At 48.5% G+C, this 12358-nt stretch overlaps 1 protein-coding gene across 11 annotated transcripts in view; it reads right to left on the bottom strand.

The window, feature by feature from the left end:
- The window catches only part of Sarm (sterile alpha and armadillo motif), a 652833-nt gene that overhangs the window by 100426 nt on the left and 540049 nt on the right, over window positions 1-12358 (bottom strand). For 7 of the 11 annotated variants that reach the window (XM_071690649.1, XM_071690653.1, XM_071690646.1 and 4 more), the window contains one exon: window positions 11277-11375. The exons of 3 other annotated variants lie outside the window; for them this stretch is intronic. In XM_071690649.1, the coding sequence (XP_071546750.1) occupies window positions 11277-11375 (99 nt within the window). Of the gene's footprint in view, window positions 1-867; window positions 1543-11276; window positions 11376-12358 lie in introns of those variants that run through there. One more of the 11 variants, XM_071690656.1, reaches the window with a different exon arrangement.

Here is a 12358-nt window from a genome sequence, read left to right as displayed (position 1 = left end):
CCTGTCACGTGCACCAACATGCCAATCCGAGTACTTAGCAACCACAACATATCACGTCTGAACCTACTTCCTAACTAGACCCTTCACTACCAGTGAATCATGATACCTGGCTCCCACACAAAAGAACCAGCACGTTATCAACTACCACCCGATTCCCACACAACTATAACAACATACTTGCATAATAATATAATAACATGCTTAGCATAATGATATATTAACATACTTCCACATCGCCAACATACAAACAGTACGAGTACCTTGGCTCCAGGTATCCGTCTGCGACGCACACCACCTGTACCAATACAATGTTACCTGGAACCTTCTCCCAACACTAGTTTGAACCCGTTGGCACCTGGTGCCCGGGACAGACCTCTACGTAAGTGGCCGTGACCCTTAGAGGTGCGGCACAGACCATGCGGGCCATTTCGCCTCTCCCCATTCATAACATTCCTGTGTACGGGTGGCCCACTCTCACGGATCTCTAATATAAACGATAATATTACGATCAAGTTTCATAAGGTTGTCAACCTCAATTTCTTTGATTATGGCACAGGGGGAAAAAGAGTAAAAACGTGGCTGATATAATAAATCTGTATTTCAAGTACATATTATCCGATGAAATATGAGGAATTCAAACGATACTACCGGGAAATATTACGAAACATTTGTACTATCATGAGGGGGAAGACCATGCACTCACACCGTCGAGTTGACAGTTAGCGAAAACGTTTGAAGAGGAATCGAACATCAATAATTCTACATGCAATCTTGTCTCCTACATACCACATCTAGTTACACATCTTCCACATATCTGCTGAGGTATAAACATGAGTAAAAAAGGATAAATTCGTAAGTTGTACATACCTTTCCAACCATAACACCACCGAACTGTGAAAACCCCTGCGATGGCATCACCAGCACTGCCCTCTGCCGCACCATCCAAGAACTAATGCTGCCTTTCTTGTTCCACCATCAATTAATTTCCTAAAGTACTGCGGTGTACAGGTTAACAATATGTCACTGACAGTAGTCAGTTATCGGTCACTCTTGCTTCACATTGCTCCACTGTAAATTTCACGGAAAACTAGCAGAATTTCAAGAAAATACGTTATAAGGCACGATCTTATTTCATCTCATTTTCTAAACAGCCTCGCTAGGATTAGCACTTGTCACTCGAGGCCTGTTTCCTTGACCGTGAACGTTAACCGACTAGAGCAGCCTGAGTCCCAGTCCCATATAAAACCCTGAGGTACACCACATGGAGACGAGTTGCCACTAGCAAGCCAGTCTCAACACACCCGGAAGAGTGATTCACTACCACCTTCGCGGAACCTCTCCTACTGTCGGACTGAACGAGATGATCCGTTGAGGTGGGTATGGGGCACTCACACTCGTCCGAATCCTTTTACGAGTTACCGCGATTGAGTGGCTTTCATTCATCTGCATCTGACAACCACTTTTATCAATGTTTCTTGTTCATGAGGAACCGAACATACGCTCAGAAATGTATGCGTGTAGGTACGCGCACTAACATCACGTGAACTAACGTGACTGGGAAACTCGACAATGTAAACTGAACACCACGAAGGCTTACTATGACTCAGCCTGATCACAGAACAACTGCCAAAATACCTTTAATACATTTGACAGACACACCAAGCGCGTAAACCGTATGAATACTCCTTGCCGGTAACATGTGCCATTTCTCCTCATCCCATCAAGTAAGTCAAACGTATTTCAATAACTGTTATTACTATAAATATTTGGAAGTACTATGTTGTTGAGTGGCATCCCTTGGAGATCATGCTAGCACCGCCCCTTCCCTGACGTCATTAACAGAAGGCGGAGACTCAAATCCATGACATCATTGTTCCGTCTTCCTAAGCAAGCTATTGGTGGAGGCAGGAAAGCAACGTGTGGCGTCATCGTTCCTGAAAGTTGATTGGTGGGCGGTTTAAGATTAATTTTACCGCCGACTTCTAGAGTTTAATGAACGAATGATCTGGAAACTCTAGTTTTCATATTTTTCATCACTGCAATACCGGGTGTAGAATAATGTGTTGGAAGACAGATTTCTCATGGCTTTTTTTATATTTTCGCTCATGTTTGGCCCACAGGGGGAACTAACAAAGCACATAAATAACAGAGTATTCAAGCAATCACCGCGACACCGGTGTTGGTACACCTGGAGGTCATATTCTAACAGTAACCCCTTCAGCACGACCGTATGACCCTTAGTTATAACGGCCATTGAAAGGCTTAGGTATCGTACTCAAGGTCGTACTGTCGTGCTCAAGGGTTGTAACGCCGTGCCCACGGAGATGATTCTCCTCGATCAATACTCCTTTTTAAGACACGTGTTCAGCCAGCCCTCAACACAACAACTACCACACTTTGTCAACAAGCCACTCACAGGAAATGCTGGTCACTCGACATTCACGGTAAGAATTATTTGATCCATGTATGGAAGTAAGGACGTGGAATTATAAATTGTTTTCAGTGGTCAGCTAAAATCTACTCTTCGAATTCTTCCGTCCTATCGGCTGTTACCACTTTATTCAGCCTCTCTCTACCACATCCAATAAATAGCAACTCTACCACAACCACTATAGTGTTACTATCATCCATCGCAGAGTACCCCTACCACAACCACTATAGTCTGTCACTGCCACACCCACCACACACCATCCCTACCACAACTACCATACTGTGGTAAGGCTCTGGTTGTCCGACAGGGCTTTGGTTGAGTGGTAAGGCGCTGGTTGTGTGGTGAGGGTCTGGATGTGTGATATGGCTCTGGTTGTGAGGTAAGGCTCTGGTTGTGTGGTATGGCCCTGGTTGTGGGATAAGGCTCTGGTTATGTGGTATGGCCCTGGTTGTGGGGTAAGGCCTTGGTTGTGTGGTAGGACCCTGTTTGTGAGGTTAGGTTCTGGTTGTGTGGTAGGGCCTTGGTTATGAGGAAAGGCTCTGGTTATGTGGTAGGGCCTTGGTTATGAGGAAAGGCTCTGGTTATGTGGTAGGGCCTTGGTTATGAGGAAAGGCTCTGGTTATGTGGTAGGGCCTTGGTTATGAGGAAAGGCTCTGGTTATGTGGTAGGGCCCTGGTTATGAGCAAAGGCTCTGGTTGTGTTGTAGGGCCCTGGTTATGAGGAAAGGCTCTGGTTGTGTAGTATGGCCCTGGTTATGAGGAAAGGCTCTGGTTGTGTGGTAGGGCCTTGGTTATGAGGCAAGGCTCTGGTTATGTGGTAGGGCCTTGGTTATGAGGAAAGGCTCTGGTTATGTAGTAGGGCCCTGGTTATGAGGAAAGGCTCTGGTTATGTGGTAGGGCCTTGGTTATGAGGCAAGGCTTTGGTTGTGATACGTCTATGATCGGGTTTACTATGGTTGTGTTAAAGCAGCGTCCTCTTTGATTTCTAGGGGCGGAGTTGTAACATGCAATTTTGTCATGTTTGTTAGTGGTTATGGTAACTGTTTTGTTGTGGTGTGCGTGTGTGTGTGTGTGTGTGTGTGTGTGTGTGTGTGTGTGTGTGTGTGTGTGGTCACAGGATAGTGTCTGGATGGTAAATGTTTAGGTAGGGATCATCTACGAGGGGGGGATGATGCGATGACACACTGTGATGTGCTGTGTGGTATCAGCAGACTTGTGAATGAGGTAGCGGCAGCATGTGATGGCTACTGTTGTGACAGGTTATAGTGAGCGTCTGTGGGGAGGAGGGAGGTGGTTGTTTGTAGTTGTGACTCAAGGGTCCTTCCGTCATGCTCAAGGGTCCTATAATTGTGTTCAAGGATCGTTTCCTCGTGCTCAAGGGTGGTACCGTCGTGTTTAAGGGTCGTTTCGTCGTGTTCAAGGGTCTTATTGTCGTAGTCAAGGGTCTTATTGTCGTGTTCACGGGTCTTACCGTCGTCTTCAAGGGTCATTTAGTCGTGCTCAAGGGTCGTTTCGTCGTATCCATGAGCCCTATCGTCGTGTTCAAGGGTCGTTTCGTCGTGTTCAATGGTCAAAGGTCTTATCGTCGTGTTCAATGGTCAAAGGTCTTATCGTCGTGTTCAAGGGTCGTATCGTCGTATTCATGGGCCCTATCGTCGTGTTCAAGGGTCGTATCGTCGTGTTCAAGGGTCGCATCGTCGTGTTCAAGGGTCGTTTCGTCGTGTTCAATGGTTAGAGGTCTTTTTGTCGTGTTCAAGGGTCGTATCGTCGTGTTCATGGGCCCTAACGTCGTGTTCAAGGGTCGTAACGTCGTATTCAAGGGTCAAGGGTCGTATTGTCTTGTTCAATGCTCGTACACGTCACTAACCTAACGCATACCCTTCCTACATACTGTAGTTGCACTGTAACGTAACAGTACAGCCAAATGGTATGCACGGCGAACGATTCTGTAATAACGTGTGTCTGACGACCATATACGAAGTGAGGCAAGTTTTCTTGGCTGTGGTGGCTACACCATCACCAGACACGTGCATCACACTTCTCTGGAACACCTATGTCACTCATTCACGTGGGCATAATTGGACCTGATAAGTTGAAATGTCACCAAAATGGTGATTCAGTGTGTGAGTGGGCTGCGCCCCCCCCCCCCTCACCACACACACACACACACACACACACACACACACACACGCAGCATATCCGTGCCAGTGCCAGTCTCCTGTGAGGCCCGTGCAGTTCGGGCGACTTATGGTGTCGTGGTCAGTGGGAGCTACGACCTTCCGGCCCGCTGGCCTTGGAGGGTGAGGACTGGGGAGTGGAACTATTCTCCTCATAGTAACTCGCTACTCCCGTAGGGCGAAGCTATGGCGACTCTGTCTCCTTGTATGTCAGGTGGTGTGCATGGAGGAATATACTCTTAATGCGTGTGTGTGTGTGTGTGTGTGTGTGTGTGTGTGTGTGTGTGTGTGTGTGTGTTGAAGGGATAGAGTTCTACACTCGTGCTGTCTCGCCTCTTCTCCTTGTATATGTGTATCATGTATTTACTCCTATGTACATATCCACACATACACACACCCCAGTCTAAACCATTTATAGACAAGGGAGGATGAACACCTGGGTTGAGTGTATGCCAACTGCCACACCCAGGATTCGACCCCCTGCGGCTTCCGATCCCGGGCTGGCCCGTTCTGACTCATGGAGTGTGTGTGTGTGTGTGTGTGTGTGTGTGTGTGATCACGTTCCTTCCACTTATCTGATCCTTTAAGCATGACGACACGACCCGTGAGTGTGATGAACTGACCTTTGACCTGACTCCTACGGGTCAGGCCAAAGGTCAGGTATTCATAAGTTTAGGGCCCTACCGCTGTGCTCATGGACACTCGCATAAACAGGGTACAAGAGCCCACGAAACAGCCCCACCTCACCGGAAACCTCCATCGTATCCTGTCTCCCTGACACACACCCGTGTATGCACCTGCAGCCGCCCGCCTGCACACACGCGTCAGTCACCCTCTCCCTCCACACAGTCTGGCTGCGGCCGACACATAAGGCCAGCCCCATCACGCAAAATTAAATACCAGGGGTAACGGGGACCCTGTGGCGCGCGTACGTAGAGCGTAGGTATTCACGGGACGCATTTGCGTAGGTACTCTTGCGCAAAACATATGAGGACACGATGACGGCTATGTACAGCTTCTCTTTGAACCAGACCTATAATCATTAGTGGGCCGGGGCGACTACGGCCATAAAAAAAACCGAGGTGGGTTATTCGTTATTACCTAGCGGTTGTAGGGTCATGACCTGTGGTTGTCTATTGTCGTCTTCCAACGCGGCAAAAACTGCAAGTTTATTTTCTACTGTTGCGCCATTACCATCCCTCGCCAGCGTCTCCGGTCGCTCGCTGTTCCTGCTGACTCTGGAGGACACAGGTCAAGATGTCAGGGACGGAGCTTTCTGTATAGTGCGTCCCTCCGTGTCTCTCCAGGACCCAGGACGCTGCTCCGATGGGCCAGTGTCAGGTGACACCCGAAGCTCAACCACATCCCTCATCCTCCCTATGTGTGACCTTGACTACAGCACAGGTTTTCCTGGATAAACCGCACCGTGAGGTTCCACCCCCCACACCTTAAGGGTTAATAACGACGCAATAATACGAACTGGTGTTTAAACCCTGCCACTGGCTCTCACTTGGAAATAGAGGGATCGTCTTGCATCTCTTGGAAGTGTCTACAGAGGTTATGCTGCTGCTGCTGCTGCTGCTGCAACTACGACCCCTGTATCCAGTCAGACGACTCAGGCATTAATCACCTCATATAACACGACTATTAATCTCTACGAATCACGTCACGACCTAATGGTCCACACCCAGTGATCACTTCAAACGACTGTTGCATACCTACTTCATGTATACTGATCAAGTTTCCATGAACAACAAGTAAACTTTACACTGTGTATTCATCAGCGAGGGTGTGAGGTGTTTGCTGGCTCGGGTGGCGGATGAGAGTAATCAAACCTCGAGTATGCATGACCGGCAACGTTACCTGCATGGTGAGCTCTGCATGACCCAGGCGGTGCACTGCCTACCCCGCCTCACTCCATCGCCCGCTTGATGGGACTGGCCCGAGAGTAATCATAAGCTGGGCCAGTAAGTAATCACGAGCTGGGCAGGAGAGTAATCACGATTTGGAGCCGGGAGTAATCGCGTGCCAAGCCCGAGAGTAATCACGAGCTGGGGGCGAGAGTAATCACGGGCTGGACACGAGGGTAATCACGTGCAGATCCCTAGTAATCACCTGCTGAGCTCAAGGGTAATCACAAGCTGGGCCCTAGAGTAATCACGATCTGGGCTAGAGAGTAATCACTAAATCATACGACTCTCTATCATCAAGTCTCACTGATACTGATCTGGATAATACCAGAAATTTACCATTTAATCATCTTTGTACGTTACTCATCTCTCTGATATGACACGTATTAAAAAAAATCTATTGACACCGTTACTATACGGCAACGGATAACCTCGTCACGGATCATCATTAGCCCATCTGTTATGTGGCTTCCTCGTGTGCTCAGCGTATCAGTCTTGACCGTACATTCCCCTGGTATAATCGTGAGGTTTTATCAACGTAGGTGAGATGGTGTATGGCTGTAAGGGTCGTCCAGTTAGCTACAGTGTCCGACTCGGGGGTGGTGTGGTTTAGCTGGTTCCTGGCCACCACACCCCAAGCCGCCCATCCTACCCACTACCCTCCACCTACGACCAAGATCACAGTAACCTTCTCCTCACCCTTACCTACCCAGTCACTCACGAGTTCCAGTCTGTATCTGAGGAGTAACTGACTGAGTCCGTGATCAGTCTCTCGATGAGCATAACTTGGGATGAATACTCGAGCGATTCCCTTGCGTCTTCTGCGCCGTCGGCCCACTGAACTAGGGTGGTGCTCACCTAGCCGGGGCCCTGGAATTCTAACCACTGCCTTGGTAAAAGGAGTAGGAGGTCATCTACCGGCAGGCCCATCCAACACTGCTGCAGGCCTATATGGATCTACACTATCCCTGGCAAGTAGGGGATGGCCTGGGAAAGCCTGACCCACGTCCTACGAGATCAGAGCTACGCTACAGCACGCGACTCCTGCCTGACGGGCACAACCGTCCCGGCACTGAAGGAGTGTGGGTGAGGAGCGGTGCATCCTGCAGGATACTGAAGTACAGCGGTGTAGGGGAACTACAGAATGCAGTGGGATGAAAACGGTGAACGATGACAAAATAAAGTCTTAGAAAGAAATGATGGAAGGGAGTGAAATGAGAAAATAGTGAGTATATAAAGATAAAATATAGATATGAAAATATATCCAACTGACACCCAGAAGGTAGAGGCAAGCTACAAGAACTGCTGAACGAAGGTGAAGGTTGGGAAGACCCGAGATATGACCGAACACCAACGGTAGCAACACCCGGAAGTGGCGGCAGCCTGCTGTGTACACCACGAGCCACCTGCCCCAGCCCCGCCCCGCCTCACCCCACCTGCCAAGCTAAGGGGAGGCGAAGCAGGTGGGCAGTGCGTCCCTCCTCGCGGCCGAGAACAAAACGAGACGTTATCTACCGCGCTGGCTGACTGGCTGGCTAGTGCGTGTGTGTGTGTGTGTGTGTGTGTGTGTGGGGGGGGGGGGGGGTTCTTGGCTGCGACGGACGCTCACCCTGTGAAGCTGGTCGTGCAGGGGCGTCACCCTCGCTCACCACTCCCTGGTTGTGAAGGTAACAACTAATAACCCACAAACTCAACATAATAAAAAGGAAATAGCATGAAAAATACGAAAATGAAAGAGAATCACAAATATATGCTTCCTACGTATTCCTTAAGTGTCGTAAAAGGCGACTAAATGTGGTGGGAGCGGGCGGCTGGAAATCCTTCCCTCCTGTTTTACTTTTCCAGAAGGAACAGGAGGGGCCAAGCGAGTATTTTCCCCTCTAATAGCTCAGTCATCTGTTCTTGACGCTACTTCGCTATGCGGGAAATGGCGAATATTTATAAAAAAAAAAGAATGTGTGTGTGTGTGTGTGTGTGTGTGTGTGTGTGTGTGTGTGTGTGTGTGTGTGTGTGTGTGATCTAATGAGGCCCCGTCACAGGCAAGGGCTCTCCCATACCGAGGGAGGCGTGACCTTCACTACCCGCACCAGCAACATACACTCCTACAGCAGGAGACCAGCCCCTCACCGCTGGTTAGGCGGGAGTGTGTGTGAGCGTAACAACTGGAGCAGCCTCGCTCCCAGACACACACACACACACACACCACGGTCGCTGGCATTCATCGCCGTCCTGCCCACCATCAACGTGGCCGCCAAATGGTTAATCAAAATTACTCGAAAATCCGCCGGATGTGAAGTTGTGAGGAACACGTCACTTGATACCGTAGGCTAACAAACAGTGCAAAAAGACCAGACCCCCACCGGCCAACCCAGTGCCATTCAAAACACACCTTCTTCCCGATAATAAACACATTTTTTTTTTTTTTCACGCCAAGGTTTGTAAATATTTACCACCTCTCGCCTCGGTAGAGTTCAAGATGGAATTTAAAGATATATGAAGTACTGAACACGATTTAAGTTCTTCGAGGAAGAACTCTCTCCCTGGCTGCCAGGCGGTGGCCCTCGACCCACAGCGTCAGAGGATTAGCACACGAGTTTTTGCCCAACGCCCGAATGCTCCACACACACACAGAAGGCGCTGAGAGCGGCGTCCGTAACTCGAGACGGCCGCACATACAACCCAGTATCACCTTACAGAAAACGCTGCCTCCAGCTGTACAGGGATTTATGCTCCAGGGAATAAGATTCGAATATCAGGGAAGACACCATTCACGCACTCACACCCACATATCAAAAGAGACAGAAGAAATACGTGATGTACGGCCAGTAAAAGCGGCTTCCGTACACACAAGAAAGAAGTCAGACTCCATTGCAAGGAGGCCGTATCGAGAGGCCACAGGAAGACACAGATACCTCAGTCGGCCTCGTCTAAAATCCTTTCATATCTGAAGGTTTCGATGACGTACATGAACGGGAGTAGATAAAGGTTATACCCAACTTTCTGGAGCTTCATCATTGACCAGATCACCGGATAATAGGTGAGTGGAAGACAATCATTCGTGGTTGACACCTCTGGTTTACACAGGAATTACCTGGCCAGGTAATCTATCCCATCTTCCTCATTTCACAAATTCCATCCGATAACCCGCTTGAAAACCTTTCAAAAATATAAAGACGGCCAGAAACGTCTTCGTAAATTCTACATAACCAACAATCTTAGAAAAAAATAAATACGTGAGGCGCATGATCTCTTAATGGGCCATATATCAGAGTGGGATCAGATCTCTTGGTGGGTTCGGTGAGAAAGTAAAAGGATCGGATTTGAGTGATGGGATGAGGCACTGGGCCACCCTCACCCGTCCGTCCACAACACACGCCTGCGCACCTCTCTCCTTTCGTAATAACCAGCCCAAACCTTGCCATGCCCACGCTGAGAAACTTGGGCCTCTGGGCTTCTGTCTGCTATGTTAGAAATGTATGCTATGTAATGCTGTGTTACCTTACACAGCTCTGTTCTCCTGTATCGACGACCGCACCGATCCCCAGCAGAATCTGTGGTGGGGACGGAACCATCCCCCGGCAGAATCTGTGGTGGTGTGTTTAGGGACGGTACCATCCCCCAGCAGATTCTGTGGTGCTGTGGTGGCACCATCACCAGCGGGGCTGTATCATCACAGATATTACAACGCGAGAGAAGAGTCACCCTTGGCGAGCTGTATCATCGCCATCTGACGAAACAGAACGAACATCTTGCCTCAGTGGAGTTCGTCGTCCTGTGTTCATGTTAGTACGTGCGGCGAGGTCTGGTCTGACTCTCTCTCCCTCCAGTTGGTCTGATAATTCTCTCTACAGTCTAGTAAACACATAGCCACACATTCACAATCACAGGAACATAAATATACATAAATACATTTTCTTTTCTATTTCTAAATAAAATATCAACGAAGAAATCAATGTAAGAATATGTTATAAATGGATGTGGTTAAACATTCAGAAAATTCAGCCAATTGAAACACAAATATGCACTTTGTCTCCGTCACACAGGCGGTGGAAAGTGTATGTGGTGAAGACAGAGGAGTTTATGTGGTAAAGATTTAGATGATTATGTGGTAAAAATAAAGAGAATTATGCAGTAAATACAGGTAAGACTACGTGGTAAAGTTAGATAAGTCTATGTGGGTAAAACCTGAAGTTTATGTGGTAAAGACAGAGAAGACTGTATGGTAAAGAAAGAGTAGACTATGTGGTAAAGACAATGAAGAAAGTGGTTAAGATAAGAAAAAGACTATATGGTGAAGATAATGAAGAGTAATAGATAAGGATGAGGAAGACTTCAAGGTGAAGACAATGGTAAAGACAGAGAAGACTATGTGGCAAAGAAAATGAAGACTACGTATTAAAGATGGAGAAGACTATGTGGTACAGACAGAGAACACTATGTGGTAAAGACAATAAAGACCTATGAGGCAAAGATAGAGAATTAGAAGAGGGCCAGTAGCATAAGAACAACTGCAGCGACAGAGAAGCTGTGAAGGAGCGGTACACGAACTCTTCCGATAGTGTTCAAGCAACACCCCACGAGCCCTGGGTCTGGCCGAAGAGCGTTACAGGAACTCGCGTTCCCCACGGTCAACTGCGTCGGCGTTAGCAGCCCGAAACCCGTCTAGGGCTGGACCGCGTGAGACTACAGTAAGACAAGCTGTGAGGGACACAGGAGAGGACACCTGTGGGAGGGAACGAGACGAGAACGTGTAGAGTACCTTTCGCTGGGGAGAAGTGCTGGCCAGGTAGGCGGGCGACCCCCGGCCGCTGCACGACGGCCGTTCCTCGGGCGACGCCCCGTCTTCCGTGTTACGTACCTGTGGAGGGAGACAGATACGTTACCGTAACCTGACACACCGTGACTGCCGCCTGGGAGGCACAGCCACTCTCACGTGCAGGGCAGCACCAGGTCACTCTCACATGGGCAGGGTACTGTCACTCCTGCATGAAGGGGAGGGTGTACTGTCACATGGCTAGGGCACTGTCACTCGTGTGGGCGAGGCAATGTTACTGGCATGTGGTTGGGACGGGGGAGACTGTCACTGTCATGTGGGATCGGCGGGGCACTGTCACTACAATGGTCAAGTGAGAGATGCGGGACACTGTCACATCACATGGGAGGAGTGCATGGTTTTGTCACTGTCACGTATGTGGGAGTTGAGGATGGGGAGAGGAGAGGCACGTGACACCAGTCATTTCCAGGTAATCTAGAAAATAACCTAACATTACAGTTCATGGTTTATACCTTCACCTGGGTCAGCCCAATCACCGTACCGTCAAAAGCCAGGCATTTGCCAGACTTCCTCAGGCCCACTTTGCGTACTACCGTGAAATACTCCCTCCTAGTAGAGGGATGAACTCATTTCATAATAACACTCAGCATAATGTTCAGACATCATGAGAGAATCACAGTCTAAGCTTTAAAATACAACCTCACATGGGGAAAAAAATGCCTATGGGGAAAGTAAGGCTACAGTTCGTGAGGTTAGAATATTACTGATACATCTCTTAGGCCCCAAGATCGAGAATCGCTTCAAGTATAAAGTCCGAGGCCATTCTTCAAATCGCCATTCTTAATCCAACACGTAAAAATCAGACTTACCCGTTCCTACCCTCCTCCAGTTGTAACTCACGCAAGAGAATCTGGTCAAAACGTTGATTTTACGTATACGAAAACTATCGGATAGAAAAGAAAGAGAAAATTCTTAGAATTTGTGATAAAGGTATTGAGTATAGTTATGTGCAAGGCTTCCCAACCTAACTCAACAACTATAGGTACACAACCCATGACTGTACTATA

The sequence above is a fragment of the Panulirus ornatus genome, chromosome 48 (genome assembly GCF_036320965.1).
Source record: "Panulirus ornatus isolate Po-2019 chromosome 48, ASM3632096v1, whole genome shotgun sequence".
Lineage (NCBI taxonomy): Eukaryota > Metazoa > Arthropoda > Malacostraca > Decapoda > Palinuridae > Panulirus > Panulirus ornatus.
The sequence above is the reverse complement of the archived record's forward strand: the minus strand, read 5'-3'. Positions and strand labels throughout refer to the sequence as shown.